The sequence below is a fragment of the Euleptes europaea genome, chromosome 10, assembly GCF_029931775.1.
Source record: "Euleptes europaea isolate rEulEur1 chromosome 10, rEulEur1.hap1, whole genome shotgun sequence".
In the NCBI taxonomy this organism is placed as follows: domain Eukaryota; kingdom Metazoa; phylum Chordata; class Lepidosauria; order Squamata; family Sphaerodactylidae; genus Euleptes; species Euleptes europaea.
In genome coordinates this window covers 52685804-52713269 of record NC_079321.1, presented here as the reverse complement: position 1 = coordinate 52713269, position 27466 = coordinate 52685804, and the positions used below count along the sequence as shown (strand labels likewise).

General features: G+C 39.1%; 1 protein-coding gene across 1 annotated transcript in view; it reads right to left on the bottom strand.

Moving 5' to 3' along the window:
- Positions 1-758: 758 nt before the first annotated feature.
- Positions 759-27466, bottom strand: part of ZNF292 (zinc finger protein 292) — a 47898-nt gene continuing 21190 nt past the window's right edge. The window contains exons 5-8 of the mRNA XM_056856033.1: positions 19109-19311; positions 15265-15401; positions 13830-13971; positions 759-8306 (exon numbers count right to left, since the gene is read on the bottom strand). Coding sequence (XP_056712011.1) covers positions 1197-8306; positions 13830-13971; positions 15265-15401; positions 19109-19311 — 7592 coding nt within the window. The 3' untranslated portion in view covers positions 759-1196. The remainder of the gene's footprint in view (positions 8307-13829; positions 13972-15264; positions 15402-19108; positions 19312-27466) is intronic.

Below are 27466 nucleotides of genomic sequence, written 5' to 3'. Positions count from 1 at the left end.
CTTCTTAATTTAAAAAGCACTTTATTTTCTAATGCTTGTGCTGCAATCCTAAGAACACTTTCCTGGGAGTAAGACCCACTGAATAAAATGGGACATTTCCATGTAGGCTTGCTTAGGGTTCCTCCCCAAGTTATGAAAGTTACATATTTTACATACAGAAACCAACAGTATAATTAATGTGTTTCAAAATCAATTCCTTATAAAACACTGTGTCCAAAGCAGTGGTGTAGATGTCCACTACAGAAACAAAAAGGACCTTTATAAGATAACATGTATAAAACAAGAAATGAAATGTGATTTTATTTAAGGCAATACTGGGCTACTTCACAAATCACCACCTCAAATATATACACTGCTCCACACTACTAGTTTTCTATCACATTCACGATGGGTTATTTTTAATATTAAAATGTGGTTTAAATCCTCAATGTCAGCAAACTATTTAAAATGTACAATTCCATTGTATTATGGAAGCGGAAGAGTTGTTGATCCATTAAAAGCAATGTAAAATGCAGTTGTAGGATAAAGATGGAGTTAACTACATATGAGTATCATCCAAAGGTACTGGATGTTTAAAGTTACAAAAACAGTGTCAGTATGTACTTAACCAATTAAGTGTGATCTGATCAATTTCCTCTTCTGTACATATATTTTATGCAAAATAAACTGGATATGGTAGACTTACCCAGGCTTTACTTCAAAAAGTTTAAGATTAAAAGAACATTTTAAAAACTGGATCACTTAATTACAAATTAAAATTCTGAATATAAATGTGTCATTTAATATTTCAGACTTACAGACTGCTGGTGGCAGCAAATGATTTACAATAATAAATATATACAAAAATGTATCTACAAATAAAAAGCACTGTTATATATGAGCAGTGACCCAGTGAAAGATACCACAGACAATTCACAAAGATTTCAGTCATGGAAAGGACAAATTTGATTAAAAAATTGAGGTTTTGATCAGTTATTTACAAAACTGAAACAATGATTCTGTTCCTTGAGTCCCATAGGGATAAAAACAAAGAAATTCACATGACAACTGTCATGATTTTGCTAGTTTAAACCACTTCAACAGAAAACCTTAGAAAATAGTATCATGCTTGATGGCTTCCTACTCAATAAAAAGTGTAGTACAGGTCATGTTTACACACTAATTATCAGTACTATGAGTCCACTCATACTACCCAATTATTTTATAACCTCCAAGTGTCCATCGAGTTTCGTCAGACTGACAATCGGTTTCATTTCCTGAAGTTGCTTCAACACAAGCTCAGTGCAATCCTTAAAAGTCTTGTCTAAAACTATTTTTACAGTACCACTGCACTGAAATCGTGATGCATTAGCAAACCGTACATGGGTTTCATTTTCAGAACATGACCGTGTTCTTGCCAAAGAGTTCTTTTCATGCGATTTTCTTGAGTAAGAACCTTTTCTGGATCTACAGCTAGGAAAGCCTCTTTCTGTAGTTTTCTTTTGCTTCACAGCAGACTCTTCAAGGAACTTGAGAAATGATACTTCAAATCCCATGGGCTTAAATGAACTCCAGTCAAAAGTTGAAGGGTGTTCTTCAGCTGTTTGAACAGCAACTGCAGTTTCCTTCTCTCTGAGCACATCCCTCAATTCAACAACTGGCATTTCATCCTGCTTCTCAACTTTCCTTTTTTTGTTTTCAGAGGGGTTTTTTTCTTTGCATGCTCTTTTTAAATTACCATTTATGTTTTGCTTTTCTGAAGGGCAGGAGTTGGTGTCTTGAAGGTTGCTATTTACATCAGAAGAGGGCTTTGCTTGGTTCTCTGCGTTTGTGAGGTCTTCATTAATAAGTTTGGTAATGAACAATTCCGCAAGCTCGTCTACTTCATCCTTTTCATTTTTTTCAGGCTCCTTCTGTGTTACTGGAGTGGGAGCTCTTACGTCCTCACAGTTCTCTGACACATGTGGCTGCAATTCTTCTATTTCACTCTTTTTTTCCTCAATAACCTTATTTTGTGAAGATGCTTCTTTATCTGATGAACACGAGTGCTGATTTGAGACAATTAGGAGACTTTTGTGTTGTGAGGTAAATGCTTTAGACAACTTGTGACATTTATAATGTCTTATTATATTACTCTCACTTGTGACAACTGATGAACAACCTTTTATCATACATGGATACTGTGTGATAAATATGCTTGTACATTCAGATAAGGCATCATTTCTAGCCTTTAATGAATACACATGTTTTCCACGTTTCAAAGAAAAACCCCTATTTTCATGAATCTGTCCCACCTTTGAGTTTTTATTTTCTACAGTAATAGTTCGTTTCCGTTTGGTCCTAATAGAAATTTTGTTTCCATTTTTTCCTGCCTTATTGAATTTTAATCCTCTATGCTTAATTTTCAAAGTTTTTTCCAAGTTAGCTTTGCTTGAAATATTTTCCTGACCTGGTGTCAGGAACCGTCTTGGTCTTATTAAATGGTCTTTATGCCTGTCATTATGCTTATTAAAAATGTGCCTTAAGAGATTAGATCTTGTTGCATAAATACGGTCACAGCCTTCACAATCACACTTGTACATGCCATCCTCTGTTTTGGTTTGCTTGATCTTTATTCCATGATCTGTCTCAAGATGAATAATGTAATTAATATATGCTGTAAATGATGATTTACACTCAGACTGATCACAAGGGAATCTTCCAACATCCAGGGATGACTTCATGCTTGCAATTTCCTCTGGGGTCATTTCATGGAGCTTCATGTAGTGCTGAATAAGACTAGTAACTTCCTGAAATATTCTAGAGCAATTTCTCACTTCACATCGAAATTCTTTTACAGCTAAACTAGTTACAGTTTCTTCACACTCTTCTTTAGTACTGTCATCCTCTTTACTTGGCTCACTTTCTTCTTCAGCCTCTACCGAGAATGATGGCAGATCAGATTTATGCACCGCTTGATAATGAAGAATTAAATTTTGTTGTATTGTAAAAGCTGCAAAACAACCTTGATGCACACATCTGTATGGTCTATAGGGACTATATGTGGTAGGGAATTCCAGAGATTTCCGAACTGGTTTTTTGTATTTTTTTTCTTCTTTTTCTTTCCTGTGTCTTCGGATCTTTCGGACTTTTGGTTGCACCTGCACATTACTAAGTGGGACTACACTGTGAAGTTCAAGTGGAACTGGAACTACCTGGGGAGGCTTTTCTAATTTTTCAGGAACACAAGGAGTACTTTCTGCCCTCACTCTTTCTGGAATTTTCACACATTCTATGCATGTTTCTTTCTTAATTTCATGTTCTTTAGTCAACTGAGATTCGTTTTTACTTTCTATTAATACACACGGGATTGTTTTTAGTTCAGCAGACCTTGGAGTTAAGCTTGCAGTTTTGTTCTGTGATCTCCTCCCATATGGCCTTTTTAATTTCAATTTTACCATTTCTTCTGTTGTAAAGTGATGCACCAGCTGGCAGTGGGCCCGGAGATTAGAATTCCTTGTAAACGTTTTTGGGCAGGAAGCTACAACACATTTGAAGGGGGCGTATTTTAATTGGTGTTTCTTGATTTCTAGTATCATTTCAGGAGTATATTGATGTATTTTGCTGTAGTGTTTAAATAATGCATCCTTTGTCATAGCACTGTAATTGCATCCTGGCGCCTGGCACATAAAAGGCTTATGGACTTTTTCAATGAACTGAGTATGTGCTGTAGAAAATGGCTGTGCAAGAGGTTTGTTCTCAGGTGTTATAACAGGAACGAGAATCTGTGGCAGCAGCGCATCTCCTGGGAGACAATGAATAACAGTGTCCAACACTTGATTGGGTATTTCGCTTTCTAATTTCAGCTTTTTCAAACCTTCTAAAATTTCCATAACCTGGGTATCATCTTTGTGAGAGCTTTCAGACTGAAAAGGGTCAATTTTGCCAGGGGTGACATTTGGTGTGTGTATGACAAATTGAACAGGGCTGGATGATTTAACATTTTGTGAAGAGTTTTCTGAAGATTCAGCAGCATTCATCTGTGCTTTCTGCAGTGACTCAATTGACACCTCTTGGATTTCAGTTTTTACTTCAACCAATTGGGAGTTCATAGCTGTTTTAATTATTTCAAGTGTCTTCTCATAATTTTGAATAATATTAACCTCTGAGATACCTAATTTAGTGTTTCCTTGAATGCAAGAACCCAGCCTGACCTCGGAGTCACCATTTTCACTTTTCACTAATGCAGGAGTAATTTCTGCACAAATTTCATTGGTTTTTATATTCTCTTTGACATCTGCTGTTAATTCATTGACTACATTACTTAGCTTCTGTGTAAGACTTTCCATTAATACTGGAGATTCACAGTGTGTCAACACATTTGACTGAAAGTTCTCCGTGGATACTTGCACACTTCCTTCAATATTTCTAGCTAGAAGTCCCAATGTTGTTAAATCATTAACTATTAATTTCTGGGAAATGTTAGGCGCAACTAAAGAAGCAGCTGCTTTCTTCTTTTTCTTTGAACCGCCGACCCCTTTTTTATTTAAATTACATGATTCTGAATTTTTAATGCTACTAATGACTGAAACACGTGGTGCGTTACTTCCAAAGTTATGCAATGAGGCAGGAGAATTAGAAATCAAGTTGGGACATAAGCCGTTTTCAATAGTCTTTAGTATTAACTCATCTGGAAATACAGGTAAATTGTTGCATTCATCTATGGAGGAAATTTTGGTGTTAAGTATTTTGTTTTGGTCTGTAAACAGGGTAGCAGGGCTGCACACAGCTTGTAACAGAGGTGACATTCCTGGATTGGGCAAAACAGTTGCATTTATTTGACTAGTACCAGAGACGCAACTTGGAGTAACTATGTGTGGCAGAATTTCCGTAGAATCAAACGTACTTGGAATGCCTGCAGTTTCCAAGGCCTGTTTTATAATTTCATTTCCTTCCTCATTCTCATTTGTATTGAAATTAGTCATACTGGTCCGTGGAAACAAGTTTTGTAAAAAAGCAGCGGGGCGATTCTCAGTTGCAAGCAGCTGCAGGAATGGCGGCTCTTTAAAACATGCTTCTGGATTAAATGTTGATTCCTGCTGCTGCTGTAAACTTAAAGCATTTGAAGAAAGAATCATACTGGTAAGTAGAGAGGATTGTCCATTCAGCTGAAGGGCTTCTGGAGAAATCTCAGATTCATCCAGAGGTTTACAGTATGACCGTTTAGACAAGTGACCACCAAGAGATCTGGGATTGGAAAAAACCCTATAACATCTACTACAAATAAATTTACCATCCCGGATAATTGCTGGCCATTTTGCCCGTTTATTATGCTTTGGTTTTCTCTCTTTCCCATCTGGACCTCTTTTACGATCCTTTTTTGCCTTTGCTGACAGCAGAGACTGTGGAGGGACTTCACTGAAGTTATCATTATTCACTTGAGAGGGAAACAATGAGTCGACACTTTCCTCTTTTGAGAAAGCAGAATGATTGTTTCCTTCTAGTTGGGAAGAAAAATGATTGGTGTTCTCCATTTGTGAAAAGACAGAACTTGGACCATTGTCTGTTGGCGAAGGAAAGAGAGAAATTGGACCATTTTCTGCAGGCAAAGGGAGGAAAGGATCTGAACCACTGTCAATGTTCAAAGGCATAACTGGCTTTTCCAGATCATCTAGGTGTGAAGATAAAGTTGCACTAGACAGATGTTCAATTTGGGAGACTAATGTAGTCTCTGGTTCACTTTTAATATGAGGAGAAAGACCTGTGTTTATACTTTCCATAGTAGGCAATAATGAATCAGTCATACTTTCCAGGCGTGTTGGAAAAAGAGCATTAGAGAGCTGCTGCAACTGGCTTGTACATGAGGGATTTAAACTGGTTTTGGCTTGTTGAGGAAAAACCTCACTAGTGGGAGAGGCCACTTGTGATGGCAAAAAATAAACGATTTTGCTATCATTTGGCAAGCTTTGCAAACTGCCTGTTTTTCGATTTCTCTTATTCTTGCGCTGCATCTTAAATAAGGCATACTGATCAGGATGCGCTGTCTTCATATGTTTGCCAATGCTCTGTACAGAATTGTAGGTTCGTGTACATCCTTCAACCTGGCAAGTAAACTTCTGGACAGGAGCTGCCAATGGGATGACTGGAACAAAAGGGGTGCCTAAGCTAGGCTGGGTTGGTGTAACTGTAATCCCTTCTAAAGTCTTCAGAGGCGTATTATAGAGATTAGTAGTAGTCTTAGCGCTCTCTTCAATGTGTGGTTTTGAAATCAGTAAATGTTGATACCCGACTTCACTCTGTATGCTGAAAGGCACTTGGCTTAACTGTTTTTCTGGGTTTTTTGTTAAACTTGAAGCTGAATTCATGGAAATAGCCTGGGACTGGCTAATAGCGTCATCCTCTTTTTCTTCCTGAAAAACTGGAAGATCACTGCAGTTCTCTTCAACTGCTGAGCACAATTGTTGGGGTACAGGTGCCGCAGTATTTATTTTAGTACTTAAAGCAAGCAATTTGCCCTTTCTCGCCATGTTTTCTCTAATTTTTTGACCCAGAAGAGGCATCAAAGCATTGCTGGCCGGAACTACCAATTCTGACTTTGCTGGAGTAAGCAAAGATTGTTCCAAACTTTCAAAGGAGAGTGAATTACTCTGTTCCAAAACACTAGCAGACACTTCTGCTTTCTCAATCTTGAGCAATTCTTCTTTGACCTGCTCTGTGATGTAATTTTCAGCTTTGACATAGTTATTTGTGTTATTTTCTGATGGCAACACCAATTCTTCTTTTGGATTACATGCCTCAGGAGTTCCATTATCTTCTAAAGGTTGAGCACAATTAGCCTCACCATCGGGCTGCAATATTTTTTCAGATTGCTTAGTGTGGTCTTCAATGTGTTTTTCTAATTCATTCTGAGAACGGTAAACTTTTCCACAACCTGCAAACCTGCAGGTGTAGGTATTATAATGTTGTGCTTCATGATCATAAAGCAAATATGCTTCAGCAAACACTCTCCCACATTTAGGGAACATGCACTTTGCCCTGAAGACTGGGTGCTCTTTTCTATGACTCAGTAGTTCAGCATAACTGTTAAAACCAGCCTTACATTTCATTTGTATACAGATGTAAGGTTTGCTGCCACAGTGCATTTGTAAGTGGTCATTGAGGTGGGTAACATTTACAAAGTGCCGTCTACAGTACTGGCAAATTACTTTTTTGCTCTGCATTTCAAGAAAGCGCTTAGCTTCTTCATTGTCTTTATGACCTTTTGCATGTGCAATTAAATTTTTAAAGTATTTAAAGCCTTTTTTACACAAAGTAACCGGACAGATAAATTCATTGACAGGCAATGGCTTCTGAACTGGCATTATCTCTGGAATGTAAGGTTTGTCTTTTTCATAGTTTTCATCATCAGAGCCGTCATTATCATTAAAAACAATGAAGTCTGCTGCATAAAGGCTGTTCTTTTTTATGTGCCGCTGTTCCTGCTTAACTACTGTATTGTTCTTCTTATTCACACCCGCAGCTGCTGTTTTAGGCGGCCTTCCTAGTTTTCTTAATGGTTTCATGGCAGCCAGTCTCTCTTTACTGGATTTCTTAACATGTAGGGTTACATGAGGAACAAAAGTTTCTTTAGAATTAAAGTTTTGTGCGCATATGGGACAACTGTAAATTCCATCTTTATAGTGTTTCTGTGCATGCCTAACTATCCTGTGTCCAAGGAATTCCTTGTCACACAACACACAATATTGCATGTAGGCTTGCCAGTTCCTGAACCTAGCTGATATGAATCCTCGCTCTCTCAACTTTTTTATTTCTCTGTTTTTCTGCTTTTTATCTCTAATCCCTCTAAGTAAGTTGGTAGCTTCATCGAAGGATCCAGGAAGTCCATTCACTGAAGTTTCTTTGTTCTCATCTTGGCACTCTTCTGCCTTTTCATGCATTTCATTGTCATTTAGCTCATCTATCGAAGATACAATTGATGCCTCCTCTCCCATCAATGCAAGACATTGGCGCTTTAGCATTTTCCAGTCCCAAAATTCTGGGTCAAAAGGCCACTGCGTTTTTAATACTAGTAAGAGCTCACAACGTAATGAATTCGGTATTGGAAGGTTTTCTTCATCATATTTCTGATCAGGCTGATTATACAACATTTCAACAGCATAGTATGCATCCACTGTAGGCTCGAGAAGAAATTCACTCAGTTGACAAGCACGTTTAACTTCCAAATCATCAGGCAATAAGCAAGATATAGTCTTGCAAATGGAAATCTTGACTTCAGTGTTCTCACTGGCTTCCAAACGCAGTGCTTTCACACACAGTTCAATGCAGGTTGCAAGTCCAGCAGCTTCAATCTGTAAAGGAACGGACAGGTTTTATACACTAATTTCATAGGTATCTACACTCATAAATATAGGTATCTACACTCATAAATATTATGTAGTCTGTATTGCTGATTTCAATCAATAAATGCTGCAATGTTGTTAATATTTTGCATGCTTAAAAAAGAGACAGACTGCATAGCAACTAGAAGGGGAAAAAAGCTATACAGAGGTCAGATTCCTTATGTTTGACCATTACACTAACAACTTCAAAACATTCCTTCTTTCTTGCGTTTTGTGCAGCAGACTCTGAAGTTTGCCACAATCGCATAGCAAGGTAGTGGTTAAAGTGTCAGATAGGGAGCTGGGAGACCCAGGTTGGAATTCCCATTCTATCATGGAAGCTTTTTTAGTGACTTTGGGCCACACACTCTCAGCCTGACCTACAACAAAGGGTTGCTGTGAGGATAAACTGGAGAAGGAAGAATGTTGTAGGTCCCTCTGGGTCCCCCCGGGGGTGAAAAGTGGGTTATAAATTAAGGAAATAAATAAATAAATAATCACAGAAGGATAAGTTACGGAATAGGTTAATACTCCCACACTCCCACAAATACACTGTAAAAGTGGTAGTAGAAAAGAGCAAGAGTCCAGCAGCACCTTAAAGACTAACAAAAATATTTTCTGGTAGGGTATGAGCTTTCGTGAGCCACAGCTCACTTCTTCAGATACAGCTAGAATGTGAATCCATCTGTCTTTAAGTAGAGGAGAGTGAATTCAGACAAGCATTAGTATGTAAATGCTAACAGTATGTAAATGTGAATAGCAGGCGCGATGGGATTAGGTGTGGTATGCAGAAGTGGGTACCTGTTGTGTTTCACTATGTAATTATTTTGTGTGTGTTTTGTTTCTGTGATTCAGTGTTGAGTTTTATTTGTATGTTGCTGTGGATTAAAATGTAAGTCTCTAGAGTAATAAAGAGAAGGGATGGATGGGTGATTGAAGTGTGTTATGAGCGGATGGTATACGTATTCTAGGGGGCAGAGTGGACTGGTTTGTAGAGAGAGTTTATTGAGTGTGTGCATGGGTAGAGAGTTGAATAGTGTGCTGTGGAGTGTGAGAGAAATATGTGTTCGTAGTGGAGGTTATGAGCCTAAGTGGCAAATTTTGTAGCTAGGTTTATTTAAGGAACTTTAGAGAAAGAAGAACTGTACCTGTTTTGTGAACTTTACTCAAACCATTAGGCTGTTATACCTCTAAATAAACTCTATTTATTTTAAAGAGAAAACAACTGTTTTATTTAAAGAATCTGGAAAAACAACAACAAAAGGGGGGGGGACCAAATGGAACTCAACCAGAGTACTGATTCCAAACCGAAGAGGTTGAGCTGAAAAATGCTAAAATTACAAATATATAAATTTTAATAAGGTGCACATTCAAGTTAAAAACATAAGGCCTCTCGCATAGGCAAGACTTTCACATTCAATGTATACAAACATGTATACAAACATGAATACCTGCGATGTACAATCTTACATTGACAAAACAAGGTGAGACATGGAAGCCACGTTCTAATATATAAGAAATAAACTTACAGGGAGCTTCACTATACTAGAAGTGCTTTTATACATTTTTTACTGTTCTTTATGATATAATTATATTATCAGCATGTGTGCTAAAGTATAACTATATTACTGACCACTGAGGAAGGCCTTCTTAGGTTGAAACGTGTCTGGTCCTTTTTGGGATCCTACTTTGATCAATGTAAGAGTGTACATCGCAGGTATTCATGTTTGTATACACTGAATGTGAAAGTCTTGCCTATGTTAGAGGCCTTAAGTTTTTAACTTGAATGTGCACCTTATTAATATTTATATATTTGTAATTTTAGCATTTTTCAGCTCAACCTCTTCGGTTTGGAATTATTTAAAGGATCCTTACCTCAGAGCCACCACCATGCACTGACTGTTCTGCTATTCTACAAATTATAACTAAGTCATCCTGTTCTTTGGGTCCAACTAAGAATTCTAAGGCAAAAGCCTTTGTGGCAACAAAATTAAGTAGGAAACACTAAGAAAGGCAAGGAGACAGCATAACGCACATCACCTCAAAACACTATGGAGAGGTGCCTTTACAGATATTACATATAAGAGGTGTCAGAAAAGAAGCAAAGCCTCACAGTACACATGAAAATGTTCACAGGGAGAAAGGAGATTCCTTGCAGGTCTCCTACTTGTTATATAATGATTATCACTTTCTTCACACCTGAAAAGGTTGGCTAAACTGAACTAACATAAATGTATCAAACGCTCTATACAGAAAACTGATGATGCATTTGGCACCCTGAATACTTCTGAGTATTTTACACATAAAGGTATATTGTACATTCTAGCAACACTCAAACTGTTATAAAAATGTAGAAAACTGCAGTGTTTCTGCTTGAAAAACATAACCTCTTCTTTCTCTCTCATTCTTCTTTGCATAATCTAGTTTCATTTGTAATCCTTTTCCAATTCTATTTTGTCTGTTAACATTTGTTGCACATAAACATGTTAGATAACTTTTTTGCTTTCATTTATCATTTCAAAAAGTCATGCTTGCTGGATATAAGAGTAAACTTTTGAAAACATGCCCTTTCAGTTTTATTTTTTCCACATATTTTCATGCTCCTCTACTTTGAAATATTATAAAAGCCCCATGACTTAATCTGAAGGGAAGTTGTTACCTTCTTCCTCATGACCGCCATTTCTCTTTGCTCCTGCCTTTTTTTGGTTTTCAAAGTAACTATGGTTTCCTTAAATAATTCTCATATCTCTTTTATGGTATGCTTTTCTTATGCCATAAAGTTTTTTATATTCAGGGTTGCCAGCTCTGGCTTGGGAAAGTTGTGGAGATTTAGGGGCAGTACCTAGAGAGGGAGCCCAGTGATTATATGATAGCACACAGTCCACATTCTGAAGCTGCTATTTATTCCAGGGGAACTAACCTCTGTGAACTGAGGATTAGCTGTAATTCCAGGAGTACTACAGGCTCCACCTTGATGTTGGTAACACTATCTATACTGCTAGATACCTTCTCTCTTTACTAAAATATCTGAAGCTACTTCAGAAACACTCATGAGGTTTTCTTCTCTCCAGCCCTAACTTTCATACACTTCAAATATCAACATTTATTTGATTAATATTTGTACCTGGATTTAGAGGGAATTTAGAGGGAGAAAACCAAACTCCAGCATTTGAAACCTATTAATCTTCAAAATTACAAAGTGTTTGGGAATTTTTAGTTTAGGAAAAGAGCAACTAAAGGAGGGACATGATAGAGATTTATAAAATTATGCATGGGTTGCAGAAAGTAGATAGAGCTTTTTCTTCCTCTCCCATAATACTTAGCTCAGGGGCACCCAAAGAAAGTGACGTTCGCCATACACAAAAGGAAATGATTCTTCACTCAACAAATAACTTAATTGTTGAGTAGGAGCCAAACATTTTACTACTAGATGGAACAATGAATGTGCATGGGCTGTGATTTTGCTTTGTATTCAGAAGGTTTCAGGTTCAATCCTTGGCCTCTCCAATTAAAAGAACCAAATAGTAAGTGAAGTGAAAGACCTGTGACCCTGGAGAGAAAACTGCCAGCCAAAGCAGACAACACTGACTTCTCTGGAATTGAACCCTATATATTGGGAGTCCAAAAGGAACCTTATCAAGAATTCAACTTTCTTTTGCACATGCATTAAAAATAGTGAACTATAGTGCTGAATCAAATAGCTTTACCTTTGTTCTTGAGTCAACTGTGTTCCAAACATTGAACAGTTAACAGAGATGTTTACAGTAAACATCTCTCTCAAGCACTCAGCTGTTCCAGACCATGGACAGAATCTTAATGACTTGAAGCTATGTAAACAAGGTAAGCCCACATGCAATTGCCCACCAAAATGCCTTCTATGGAAAAATCACTGCCCTTCCCCTGCCATGTTCAACATGATGGAAGTATAGGCTTAAGGGACACAGCAAAAGGCTTGAAGGAGGGAATGGAGACAGATGCAGTCCATGGATCTTATATTGCTCATTTTTGACTTGAGAAATAGCTGTCTCAAGAGTAGCATGGAAAGCTTAGAACTGACAGACTGTTACCCTCATTCTTAACCAATAAAGCCATAAGAAAAATGTTCTGTGGTCACCATGATATATGCAATGGTAGGACAGAGTGCTGAATTACTATATTCTGTTTTTTATACTCTGACTTATCAATCAACTTTCTGTCCAAGGGATACATAGGAGACCAGCCTCTCTAAGGTAAAGGACCCCTGTGCAAGCACCAAGTCATTCCTGACCCATGGGGTGACATCACAACCCGACGTTTACTAGGCAGACTTTGTTTTGCAGGGTGGTTTGCAAGTGCCTTCCCCAGTCATCTTCCCTTTACCCCCAGCAAGCTGGGTACTCATTTGACCGACCTCGGAAGGATGGAAGGCTGAGTCAACCTTGAGCCGGCTACCTGAAATCAACTTTCGTTGGGATCGAACTCAGGATGTGAGCAGAGCTTGGACTGTAGTACTGCAGCTTACCACTCTGCGCCACAGGGCTGTTCCCCAGCCTCTCTACTGGACAATAATTAGAGCCTTCTGCAAAGATTAAAATCCACAAGAGATTGCTCGAGTCCCTTCTCTGAGAAGGTCGCCCTATTCTGCCCATAAATGGACACTGCCAGCACTTCCTGTTCAGCTTCCTTCTGACAATTATGAAGGCAAATAATCCCAGAGCCTCTGCAGTGGGTACAACGGCAGGATCTGGCACTAAGCAGAAACTAATTAGAGCACAAGAAAGAACTTGTTTTCTTGGTTCTTCTGTGTCATCCCACTTATAGGAATTTAGTGAGGCAATATCATATGTAAGAGGGAAGACCCTTTGCTTAGGTTTAATGAACTCTATAATAGTTGGCATAATGCCATAAGATGCTAAATATGATCAAAATATTGCCTACTTTGACTGGCAATCCAGGGTTCTCAAGAGATGTCTGCCCCACCTGTGTCCTTCTACAGTGACATATGAAAAAGTAGAGGGGAGCTCCATTCATAGATCACAATAAACTCTGGTTTGTTCAACCAGCGGACTCAGTCTTATTGAGACTGTGATAATTTTTGAAATTTTGAGAATGGGGAGTGAGCACCATCAAACATGACTTCTATGGGAAAGGGTCAGGGCAAATCTCAAAACAGCTGCCATGGGATGCCGGGGCTAGTCATAGAATCTTGGGAAGCTGCAAGCCAATGTTCTCCAATGATGGAGGCAGCTATTTCTGAATGGGTGCCCTCTGCAAACATAAAGCAGATCCTCCTGGGTTTTTCTGAAGTACTTATCTTCCAAAAGGTTCCAACTGCTGTCTTATACAGGCACAAACTCCCTATGTGGGTTCCAAAGAAATCTCAATAACAATGTTTTCATGCATTAAGCTCTCTATATTTGCTGGCTGGCATTTAGCGACTAAATGACATGATTGTTAGCCCAAAAATTTGGTATTTAATTCACATCATAGAAATAACTCTCTTTCATACCTTACCTCTGAATTGATTACTTTAATTAGGAAGAAAATGTGGTATACGGTCTTGGTTAACACGGACAACTGACGACATCTCTCCAGATAGATCTGTATCGAAGGCTCGACCCTTTGCTGTAGTTTGCTCCAAAAGAGAGTCAGTTCCCTGTAAATGTGGTTTTTACAAAGTTAAACTATACAAAAATTAAAACAATATACATACTGCAATTCGTCAAATTAATTTTCAGTTGTAAGCAGAAAAAGGGTGAGGAGCAAGAAAAAGGGAAGCTAATATGGATTAATAGGCAAATACATAACAGAAGAGGCAACATACCTCACCTATATTTTGGCAGAAAAACAAATAATTTGCAACTCAGTAATATGTAATATTACAGATCAGAGAGATCTGTAATATGGAATGAAGTTATCATTCCTTAAAATTAACATTCTCCAAATGTGATTTAACAGTAACTCTTAGTGAATGGAGCATAGTTAAATGTTAGATTTGAAAATATTTTCAAGGAAAATGTGGGATTCCATTCTAAATACTGCAGCTTTTTGAGTTAAGATTTTTTAAAATAAAAATTAAATTGATATTAATTTGGTTCTAGTAGAATTTAATGCTCACAAGGAACAGTGCCAGTCTTAGCAAAGAATGTAACACACAGCACATTCCTTAGCCTCCAGGGCGAAAGCCCTTAGGAGGCCAGGAAGGCGCCACGCCGGCGTCCGGCCCCCCCACGCCAGCGTCTGGGCAGCCGCTGCCAGTGTACGTGCCCCGTGCCCCGCCGGGAAGGCCCAGAAGCCGGTTGCTGGCTGCTGCTGCAGCAGCACCAGCCTGGGACACCGATGGAGCCTTCCGCCGGCATTCGAAAACCAGCAAAGGCTGCGCTAGCATCCCGGGAGGCATTCCCAGGGCATAATGGTGTCCCAGGGGCGGGGCTGCCTTTAGGTGGCCTCCCAAAGCCGTTTCAGCCCAGGAACGCCCCTTTTTATTTTTTGCAAGATACGCCACCTTGTGAAACCCTATAAGTGTTGCATGGATTTTTTGCGCCAGGAGGTGGTTTCGGCGGGGCTGAAACCTCCTTTGGAGGCAGTGCACAGGCATTCCACTTAGGAATGCACTGACAGTCTCACAAAATGTTCTCATAAAGGGAAGAGAGATCTGAATAGCCTCACAGAATTCCAAATAAAACTGATTTCACATACTAAAATGAATATCAATAAAATCTTTATCCTAGGTTATTGCAAAGACATCTAGAAGCTTCAGTAAAATAAAGAAATGAGTAAAACTAGTGTTTTTTGTAATGTTCTATATGACATGGACTTTAATCCTGAGAAATGGACATTAAAGGCCTTTACTAAGGCTTTTGCCACCTACGCTCAATGACTCCATTTGTAAAATTTGCTATACCCTGATTGCATAGCTCTTCTACAGTTCGAAGAGATTCCAACCTACCATGCACAGTACATCTCTCCTTGTTGCAGTTGTCGAGATAAAAATGCTGCACATAAAATCAGAGCACTCTTTTCATCTCCTTCAGATTCTAGATTACAGATCATTTCTAAAGCATCTTTGCAATCTATGTCTGCTATCTGAAATAAAAAACAAAAAAAATGGATCACAAAATTTATTTTCTGGTAAAGCATAACAGTCACATCAAAAAGTTTTAAATGGGACCTATTAACAAACTGCTGAAATATTTCAAGCACTAGATAAAAGAAATCAGGCACAAAAAGTCAAATAAAAATCCTTGTGTATAAACTGGATACACTGTCACAACAATCAGCTAAAATTAAGTCATATATCCAGATACATTAATTTTTATTATAGAAGATACCTGGATAAGAGATTTCCAAATTTTAAGATGAAAAATTCAAGAACTCTGGGAACCAAAGGACTTTCTGATGCAGGGAGATGTTGTATGTTGTAGTATCAATGGGTGAGGAATGTAAGCATTTCATCCAGATGCAACATTTCATGGTTTTAATGTTTCAGATATGAACATCCTGTTAAATTACGCAGGTCCATATACTCCCTCTCCTTTTTCAAAGGTTAACTATGCCACACCACTGCCATAGTTTACTTTAAAATTAGTTTTAAAGTTCACCATAGTTAGCCTTAATTATGGGTGCAGACAAAAGATACACCAAGGTTAAAGCTGAAAAAGAAAGAAGGAATTCAAGCAAGGAGAAGGCATGATCACATGGACCCTTCTTTTCTCTTAATCTCGGTTAAGATACTGGGGAACTGTGAATTGGATCCCCAGGAACAGCATTTCAGGGAAGGACATTTTGGGCTGCAAGGAAGGGAAGGCAAAAAAGTCATGCTCTGCAGGCAGAAATTCTTTTGTCCATGGACATGCTCTGGTGGATCCAAGGCTGCATCTGCACTGAACCAAAGAGGAACACTGGTTGAAGGTGCTGCTGTCAGAATCACACTGGAGAAGGCATCTGACTACTAGAAATGCTCCTCCTGTCATTTTATACTTAATAATACACACATGTCCAGCCACTGGAGGCTCATTCTTCCTTAAGACCAGGGAAAGCAGCTCGTAGTAAGATGAGGCAATGTACCCCCCAATGGCTTGACATATTACTGTACAATGAAACAGAATGGAAATGCAAATTTGTTTTTTGTCTTCATAACTATGCTGTTAGTGAAATGCACAAAAAACATGAGATGTGTCTTTCATCCAGGACCTGTGCTGCATTTGATGCTCCTTTTCATATGACATACTAGAGTGTTAAAACACATCAAAACTCATGTACACTTCACCCTCCTTACATTGTTGTAAAATAAAAAGTAGTCCATAAATGGAGGGGTGAGTGGGTCTACAAGCAGCTATAACCGTAATACTTCGGGGAAGCAAAGCGGGGGGGGGGGGGGGAGGGGAGGACAGGACTCAGGTATTGTGATGCAATTACTTTGTCACACAGTTTAGATAATTATATATCTCTAAAAGATATACCACATGAGCCGTAAGTTCTATTATTTTAAATCGTAGTACAAGACTCTGTTGGTTGGGGGGGGGGGGACTCCCAGCATATGATTAGTCAAACAAACTGCCCTGCATTCACTTAGGGGGGCCCTTTTTGAACTGAGGGGTTGGATCCCACCTAGCATTTTCACTGATGGAAGGGAGCTGATTTTTGCCACTGTCCCTGTCCCACTGCAGACCCCTTTGTGCTGTTGCTGCAGGATCCCCATCACCCCGGAGCAGAATTTCAGGCAGCAGTGGGGTGAGGTGGGGGAGAGAGAAAGTCACTCCGCTGATGGAAATCCTCCTGTCAGTGATAACTGTTTGGGTGGGATCCAAGTCTAAAAGTGAAGAAACACCTGAGGACTAACGAAGAGGAATGACACAGAGATTGTACTGGTTAAAGCTGGACAGTTGGGGAGAATACTGGAGCATGGAGTGATGGAGTCCAGGGAGTTAAAAAGAGGAAGGTTTTCAATGTTAAAAGACAGTATTAAAAGACAGTACAGAACAGAAAACATTACAGCTAACAGTTTAGCAGAAGTTACAGAGCCAAGATCTGTTACAGTTAATCTAGATGGTCGAGCTGGTGGGGCAGAGAGGTATGTTGACTTCTGAAGAAATCTACTTGCTCATGCATTGAGAATAGTAATACAAGTTTGAATATTTTGTGGGTTTTTTCATAGTGGTTTATTTTTTAAAGAAACCTTGGTTAATACCTTACTAATCTCTTATGCTCATTACCGATCTACCACGAATAGGTCAGGAAGTGATCTACCTTTAAACTGGGACTTCACGATAAACGTGAGCACAACTGATACTGCATACTTAGAGATGCATTTTAAAGAAAAGTTCTGAGTGGTGGCAGCAAAAAGGAGGCAGAAGTAACTGGTAGGGTTCAGTGAAACACCCTACCTGGATCTACTACGTAGACAAAATAGGCAGTAGCCACAGGTATCTTTCAAATACCACCATCCAGACATAGGAGGGAGACTGTGGAGGAGGAAGGTTTAAAGGAGAGAAAAAAAGCAGTCAGGCCTAACTTTAAAATTGTCCCTGTACTTTGCAGGCTACACTCTGAACAACAGATCTATGAATGTGTACCTAATAATGAGGATAGTGCTCGATGCAGACTTTCATTGCCTCAGCTGTATACTTACTTTCTCACAAGGAAGGTGTGAGAATGAAGTAAAGTTACATAGCACTTTGGATTACAAAATGTAAAATAAATTAATAATAAATAATAGATGCTTAGGATTTTAAAGCATGGGCTGTACCACTTCTACACTTCTGGAAGAGAATCACAGGATTGAATGCTTCTCCATACAAAAATTTCCTCTCCAAAGGAAATGAGATGGCTAAACTACCACCAGTCTCCTTGATGTAAGTGTTTTTTCCACTGGAACACCACAGCATTATGCAAGCCCATATCAACAGTCTAAAATTATGCACCCCAGAAAGGTTTAGCCTTTCAATAGGAACTAGGTTTAAACTACAGTGTGTGTATACACACTAGCACTGTAAAAAGATGAAGGTCATACCTGCTTGCTTGTCCACTAGAACTGCAGAGTCACATGAAACACTCTATGCAAACAAAATCAATTTTTAACGGCTTCCATACTTGTTCCTGACAATTAAAGATTCGGGATTTTGCAAAGGAACATGTTTTGCAGGATACTTTAACAATGACATTATCAAGTCTGCCAAGATAGCAGGATGTGTGCGCGGGAATTTAAATGATCTGGTTACTGTAAGACCACGAAGCCAGAAAAGTAAAGCAATTTGTTTTCATATGATATTGGTATTGGGTCTGGCTAGAATGGGGGCCACAGAGGGATTTGTTATTTAGAGGCTGTGGTGGCTATCTGCAGTCCAGTGCAACAGTAAAGCCAGTTAGAGTAACTTTGTCATTTCTCTTCAAAAGTTCAAACAAGGTTGTCAGCTTCAACTGAGCAGTGTTCTGACATATACACATCCCTCACACACTTATCACACAGAAATCAGCAATCATAGTAAAGTCTTAAGGTCCTTTTTTGGAAAGGCATGTCCCCAAACAATTACTCAATTTAGTCTTGATACAACCCAGTATTTCCTATATGATAGAATATTTCCTGCAATACAATAAAAACCTCAGCAACACTTTTGAGTTTTATATTTTATTATGTGAACTGATTCGGACTTACTATTCAAGAACATTTCTATGAATAATTCCCCTCTCAGAAATCTTCCCATTTTGAAATTATAAGAGTTTTCTTAATACTCTGTTCACAGTGGAATGACTTCAAACACTGTTGCTTAAACAGTCACATAAAATATACTCACCTCTTGCATTAGTTTTTCATTTGGTGATCCAGAACAAAGACAGACTAGGTAAGTCTGTTTAAAATTGCCTTTGATACCAATTTCTGGGTGATCAGAGCATAGTTTTGCTAGGATAGTTGCTTGAGTTAACAGCTTTGATTTCATCAGATGCTTAATGCGCATATCCAGCAGCAAAGGACCTTCATGGACTAAAAATTCATTCACTGAAAGACAACATTTTCATCTTGTTACACCTCAGATAGTCATTAACTTCCAACATTCAATATTTATTCAAGGATACCAAAAGTATGAATCATTAAAAGAGTTTGCAGGAACTCAAGATTATACAAAAAGATTTTTAATCCATTAGGGAGAAACATATTTAATCATAAAAAATCCAATAAGCCATATGGCATGAAGAAGTCTGAAGTCAATCTATTTTTATCAAAGTCAGTAATGAAACAGCCCCTATAATAATCAATGCAGTTCCGCTATTCCAGATTACCAGTTTTGAAATGCTAACTGGAAAAAGAACACTGCAGACAGAATGTATGAAACAAAGATTATTAAACTTGCAAGAAAAGCATATTTGAAAATTCTATTAAAGTACAGAAAACTGAACAACTTCTGGCAGTGCTCCTCAACGCCGCAGAAACTTCCATTATAGATACGCTACACAGAAAACAAAAGAAAGCTATAGCAAGGTTACATATGAAAGCATGGGCCGTGGCTCAGTGGTGGAGCATCTGCTTGGCATGCAGAAGGTCTCCTGTTCAATCCTCGGCATCCCCAGTTAAGGGGACTAGGCAAGTAGGTGATGCAAAAGACCTCTGCCTGAGACCCTGGAGAGCTGCTACTGGTCTGAGTAGACAATACTGACTTTGATGGACCGAGGGTCTGATTCAGTATAAGGCAGCTTCATGTGTTCATTGCAACTGGACAGCAGAGTTTTTTTTAACTGATCTGGAAATAACCAAACAATTAAATCTAATGCTGCAATATGTCTGTCACACTGCCACAGCACAACTGTTAGTACAAAAAATAGGTGGGACAGGGGGACAGCCGGGTAGTAAGCAGAAATAATAAATAATAAACGTTGGGAGAAAAATCAAGTACCAGCACTATTGTCAGTGCTTCAAGGTCAGAGAATTGGCCCAGGTGCCAAGCCAAACAATGTGGTTTGCTACTATTCAGCATGTGAGTTCGAGCTTGCCTACTTTGGTATACATATAATAAACACAATGGTAGAAACTACTTTAACATAATGGTAAGATAAGAAAGTAACTGGAGAAGAAGCCAGATGGTTTTAAACTTAACTTTCTGTCCATCTCATCTCTAAAGATAATCTACAAAATATGTCAACATGGCTAAAATGACAAAGTTAATTAAAAAAATCAATTAAAACTGCCACTGCAAGCATCACTCAGACCATCTAGATTAAGTAGCTTTATAATATGAAAACAGATATCCTTGCAGGTAAATTCATCACTCTAATTACTTTTGAGAGAGAAAGTGATGAAATGGGATGAAAGGGGCAGAGACAGTAGTAGTGCTACAGCCACATAAAGACAGTCATAATAAACAGATTACTTATCTTTAACTGTTATTCTGAGTGGTAGCCTGTGCATTCACAATGATGGACTCTGTGCCTGTGTAGAGCAGCAATTTGGAAATTTCTAGAGTTACCTTTTAGGCATGGATGTTTTCTCCCCTCAGAGATGTTAACGCTGATTGTGCATATCCAAGGGGGAGGAGCCACACCTTCCTGCTGAATTCCTTCCAAAGCATAAGACTACACTGCAGCAAATGGGCAACTATTGAAGGGAACCCTAACTCTTGATCTGATAGATCATTCTTAGGAACTTATTGGGAAGACTAGTAAAAAGGGAGAGGACTCTGAACCATCAGACAAAAAGGTCTTAAAAACTCAATGGTAGTTAATCTTTCTAAGGAAGTGTTCACAGAATATGAATTTAGTACTTCAGAAAGGCCTATTTTTGATTCCTATTAGACATGATCCTTTTAATCTGATGGTAGAACTTCAGCAAACATTAAGTTAGTTGATTTTTTCAAGGGGGAAGAGCTATGTTTAGAAAACTATAGAAATATATTTAGACCTAAATTTACTTTCAATCTCATTTCCAATAACCCTAGGGTGTAGGTGTTTGAAGATTTAGTAATTCGGGACATCTCTGCTTTGGAAGAGCAGATGGTTATCTGTATGGCATAATTTAAACAGACAGAAAAACTTGGCTCTTAAATGCCAAGTATTTGGATGGGAGACCTCCAAGGAATACTAGGGTCATGACACGGTGGCAGGCAATGGCACACCACCTCTGAAGGTCTCTTGCCTTGAAAACCCCACCAGGGTTCGCCATAAGTCAGATGTGACTTGACGGCAAAAAAAAAATTGTTGTTTTAGATAAAGATGACTATTTGAAGGACATTTATAAACAATCTCATTATTCCAGGTATGCATCCAATCCTACTCAGCTGATTTAAGATATTGTTAACATTCTTGAGGCATTACTGGGAGGATATATTTCTAAATCAACATATGAACCCCTGGAACGTGAGAGAAGGATAACTCAATTTTATCTTTAGACCCATGGTTTAGGGGTGTGGCTCTATTCTTAAGCCTTTAGCTTCTTATGTGGATCATTTTTTGAAGCCTATTTCCTTTGACTAGATCATATCTTAAGGACATGACACATTTTTTTAAATATAGTGAATCAGATCAAGTTAGATATGGAGGATGTCTTGTTACTATGGATGCTGTTTACTTATATACAGATATTCCACAGACAAAAGCACTGGAGATCATTGAAAATGTTAACAGAAGATAACTTACATCCGCCTAACAGTTTTCTTTTTTCCTTGGCGAAACTAATTTTGAAAAGAAAAAAAAAGATACTTTTTTGGTGCCAGATTTTAGGGACTGCCACGGGGTGCAGATTTGCTCATGAGTCGGTCAATTAATGGACCATATTGAGTTCAACCATATTTTTCATTAGGGTATTCTCTTTCATGACCATATTAAAATGTATAAAATATGTTTAGATGAGATCTTTATGATTTCGAAGGGCTCTGAAGAATTGTTAGTACAATTAGGAGAATATGTTAATTCAGTCCATGAATCTGTCAAATTTGATATTAAACCAAATTGTTTTTGGGATGTTTGGATTCTCTACATGCACTGATGTTTATAGGAAACCTACAGATGTTAATTCCCTGTTGGCCTCTGGCAGTTTTTTATCCTTGAACAGAATTGCCCTTATTCCTATATGTTGAGGCTAAGAAGAAATCGTAGCAAGATCACACACTTTTAAAGACAAGCCCATGTGCTGATGGAAGAATTTTAAATTAGGGGATATTTGTCCAGAATGCTGCTTGAAGCAGGCCCTACATATAGCTAGGAATATTGATACATCGCTCTTGTTAAGACCTAATTGTAAATCTAAAGAAAAAAAGAGACTAATCCCTCTCAACTAGGTTTGTCCAGCAAGGTGAGGGAGACTATTTATACACATTGGAATCTTTTGTCAGATATCCCAAGGTGTAATCACAAACCTGAGGGTAAAAATCCAAATGTTAAATATTAAAAAACTTCCAAGATAGGTTGGTACATAGTAGGTTCAGATCTACACCTTCAGTTAGGAGGAGAAACACTGAAGGGTTACTTTGCCTGTGGACACTGTAGTGTTTGCCAGAATTTTGAAGATGAATGGTTTTGAAAACTGTGTGTGCTTTGAGAGATATCAAAACTTTCACGAGTTTTAACACTACAGAAGTAATATATACAATACAATGTTCTTGTAGACTTACATATGTAGGTATGACTACAAACCAGAAAGAGGATTGCAGAACATAAAAGCTTCATTAGATGTGGCAATATTTCAGCACCACTGGTGAAGCATTTATCTGCTGGGAAACATACTAACAAGGAACTTTGGTTCTGGATAATTGAGGAAGTCTCAACTTCTGGATTGCAGATTCACCAACAACTCAAGGGGAGAGAGGACTTTTCGATTTTTACCTTCAGGACTATGGCTCCTATGGGTCTGAATGAGGACGGTGGCATTCTTATATGTTTGTAGTTCTAAATTTAGGTTTTTGTAAGTGTTTATCATTATAAAGCAATGTGATTGTTTTTAGTTGTTATGAGATATACCCCCTTTAATTTACATGATCCTGTGGTTACCTACAGCTACCACAGGTGTTCCTGTTGAGGTCATTATGAGCACTTTATCAATGCACAGCTGTTAAGTGAGGGATAGTAACACAGAGCAGTCATGTGATTTCAAGGAAGAAATGTGTACAGAGAGTACAGAACAGGGAAAGATCAAAGGAGGAGCAAGATGGGTTTGACTTCTTGATGTTTGAGGTCACGGACACTGTTCTGGGGTCTGTAGGTGGAGCTTATGAAAGCCATAGATCAAAGAGCAGACTGCGCGGCGTCAGGGGAGAGGTGCTGCTGCCGCCACGACTGCCGGCAGGGAGTCAAGCCGGGTGACCAAACGCACCAGTATCTACCTGCGGCTGCAGCGAGTCTAGACTTTAAAACTGGGTTAAAGCAGGGCTTGAAAATCCTGCGGAAGGGCCAGAAGGAGGTGGGGTGATCCCGCGGGAGGGAGGGAAGCACGCGTGTTGCCTTTGGTGATTTGCTACATTCACGGGACAATCGCTGGACAAAATGGCCACACATTTACACCCTAAGAAAGTTGTGGAGGAGTTTTTCGTGAATCTTCAAGTTGATTTTCTAACAAAGATGCCAGTAGAGAAAAGGGGAGATCCTTGCGTAGTCCTGGATTTTTAGGATTGGCAGCACCTTAAGGATAGACATGGACACACAAATTATCTTTGGGACTGTGGAGACTAGTAGTCCCACCAGTACAGCTTACTGTGGCATAGCTACCGGGACTGAGGCTGAGCAAGTGGAAAATCCCTTTGGCTTGGTCCTGGAGCTGTCTTCAAGGTACCTTCAGCATAGTGTATGGCTGAGCAATTCAGACATCTGAATGAGTTGCGGGGGCTGAAGGCATGGGTTCAGAGACTGAATCCTCAGACTGGTGGGGCATGTTAGGGCACCTCATTTTTAGGTGTGTGTCAGGGCTGAATCCTCCATCCTCCCTTCACAGGCTGTTAAGGCTGTCTCCCAAAGGACAGTTCATAGAATGGAGAACTGATTTCACCTTCCCTGGTTACAAAATTGCAGGCAATGAATTCCAGCCCTTACTTTATGCTGCTAGCCAAGACAAAGAAGACAGTATTCATGTCCACCTGTAGATGGGAGCTTGCCCCTACACTAGAAACAGGGTTTGAAAGTTGTGAAATGACATAAAACTATTTATGCCTAAAATCATATACACACCTAAGACTATATACTGATAGCAGAAAGAAGCCCTTGATAAAATGATAGGTGAAAAGAGAAACTAGTTAGTTTTTTCTTTCTAAAAAAAATTAAAAGTAACTCCTGAGGGAACAGCACCTCAAGATTTGTTCCCTAATGGTGCTGCTGCTATTGCAAAGGAACTGAGTGGGAAAGTGTAACTCCTCCCCCCGCCCCGGCATGTCCAGCTGCGTCTCTGAGAAGAGAGACATTAGTGCCTAAAAGATAACCCTACTCTGTACTGGCACAGAACCCAGCAGAACGCAGAGACCACAAAGTAGTAAATAATATAGACACATGCAAAACCATCTCATCTGAATTCAGACATAAAATATTCTTTACAAAGATTCTTGCCAGAAGGTTCTGTCTATTGTTCTCTCAACTTACATAACAGATTACACACACACTTAATTTGTAGTACAAGCTACCGTATTTTTCACTCCATAAGACGTACTTTTTTCCTCCTCAAAAGTGAGGGGAAATGTCTGTGTGTCTTATGGAGTGAATGTGCGTCTTATGGACCCTAGCCCGGTCCATCCGGGACTCCCAGAGCCGGGCGGAGAGACCCCCGCCCCTCCCGCCAGCCGGCTGGGCGCGCCGGAACAACACGAGCCGGTGTTCCCCGCCCCGACGGCCAGCTGGGAGGCGGGCGGGGCGCACAGAGCCGGCTGGGCGTGCCGGAACGACGTGAGCCGGCGTTCTCGCCCCGACGGCCAGCTGGGAGGCGGGCAGGGCGCATTTGTGGTAAAAAATAACTGTTCTTAAGAAGAAAGGAACGAGCAAATAAAACAAGATGAAAAAAAGACTATAGCAGATTCAGATTAAGAGTCTAATAAACCCTGAAGGTACTGAGTCAGGATTAGGATCTACCGCATAATTACTTTTTAAAATATTGATAAAGTGGCAAATGGTGGTGATGATTTTTACCCTTTCCTCACATTCAATTTCCATGATTTAAAATTCACCCCTCTTGAGTTGCAACGTTCACCTAAATCTACTAGAATGGATTAATTATACAATGATTGACAAAGCTTTGCTGCAAATCTGCTACTATTCTTCAAAACAACATTCTAAAATTATATCTAAACATAGAAAAGAAAGGAACCAGTGTATATACTCGATGGCACGCTTCTGAGTGCCGAGCCAAGTCTGGAAATCAGTTCAGTACAGTCTGAATTGAGTCTTACATCTGAAATTGTGTGACTGATATCTTTATTGAATGAAGCTGATTTAACAAAATGATTTTTATAAAGATTTAGCTAAACAGATATAATTTTATAATTAATGCAAGACCATAAGCTCTACTCTTTCATGAGAAACAAATCATTGTAGGATCTGGTAGATCATCATAATATTAAATATATGTGACTATGTTCAGTATGAATACATACTTAATACCTTTATTATAGTGGGATATTCATTGTTGAGACAAAAAGATTAATTTATTCAATATTCATTTTCTGTATCTAATAAAATGAATTTATATTCTTGTTCACCTCTAAGCTACCCAGTGACTAATTAGCCTTGTTCTTCCACCCACAGGCTTTAATAATCCTTGAAACCATAGTGTTTACCATTTCAGGCAGTCTGTCTTGCAGGAATAAAGGAACATCCTTTGCTGTTACTGAAATTAGATACAGATGGACCTTGAGATTTAAAAAAGTGTACGTTTCTAACTCATGAATGAGGAGTAACAGTTACATTAATATTATTAACATTTAAAAGTTGTAATGTCAAGGTTTAATTTTCCTCTTGGAGACACACAATGATTCTTGTGTCACAGTATACTTCATTTGTGAGCAAGGGATATAGTAAGACTAAGCTACACTTACAAGCTATGCATGCAACCAGATCAGGATCTCTCTTCCACCTCTAAGGCTAAAAGAGAAGAGAGAATCTAAGCTGCACATATAGCATAACATGACCCTCATCACAGCCAATGTAGAAATAAGATCCATATAGAAGCTGAGTTTGCAAGGGAACAATAGTGAAACCTCACCCCACAAAATCTTTTCCTCTGTGATTCTCCAAGCATTTAGAGGATCTGTTTGCCTGGGCTTGATTGCTGGCCCCACCCTCTGCTGTTGCTGTTGAGTTTTTGAGCTCTAAGGTTCCTCCTCTCTAAAAGGTTCGCCATCACTGCCCTAGCCTGATAGGTGTGTTGTCTGCCAGGGGCAAAGATTAAAGATATTGCAGACTGGATGCCAAAACTGATCAAAACTACATATCATTTGTGATGGTCCACATGGGAATGAACAACACGGCCGTGAATACCATCACCAGCATTAAGATTGACTATAAAGTTCTCAGGAGGAAGCTGAAGGGAAAGGGGGAACAAGTGGTGTTCTCTTTGATCCTTCCCATAAAAGGAAGAGGAATGCACTGGGAACAGAAGTTAATGGAGGTGAACCAATGGCTGTGATGCTGGCAAAAGCGATTTAGATTCTGGGACCACAGGCTAGGTTTTCTGGAAGATGACCTACTAGTGTGCACCTTCACCTATCAAGGTCGGGGAAGAATGTGTTTGGGGAGATTCATCAGGAGGGCATTAAACTGATACCATAAGGGGAAGGAGATGACCAACACAGGGATTTCAATGAAAGAGAGCAAACAGCAGAAGGCCAGGTCAAATGGAGCTGAGACTGTAAGGCTTCAGGTGCCTATGTACCAATGCTCAAAGCTTGAGCAATAAGAAGGAAGAGGTTGAACTTCTAATGCAGACAAAGGGATGTGATCTAGTAGGCATTACAGAGACTTGGTGGGTTGATTCCTGTGACTGAAATGTAGTAGTGGATAGATATGAGTTGTTCAACAAAAACTGAAAGGGTCAAAGAGGAGGCAGAGTGATGCTGTATGTGAGGAGAGAGTTTGTTTGTCAGGAAATACTGGAGGAGGGTGATACCTTAATAGTTATTAATTCCTATTCCCTTTAAGCGCTCTTGATCTAGCTTTAGTATTTATGCTGAGATATCTCAGAAAAATCAGAATAT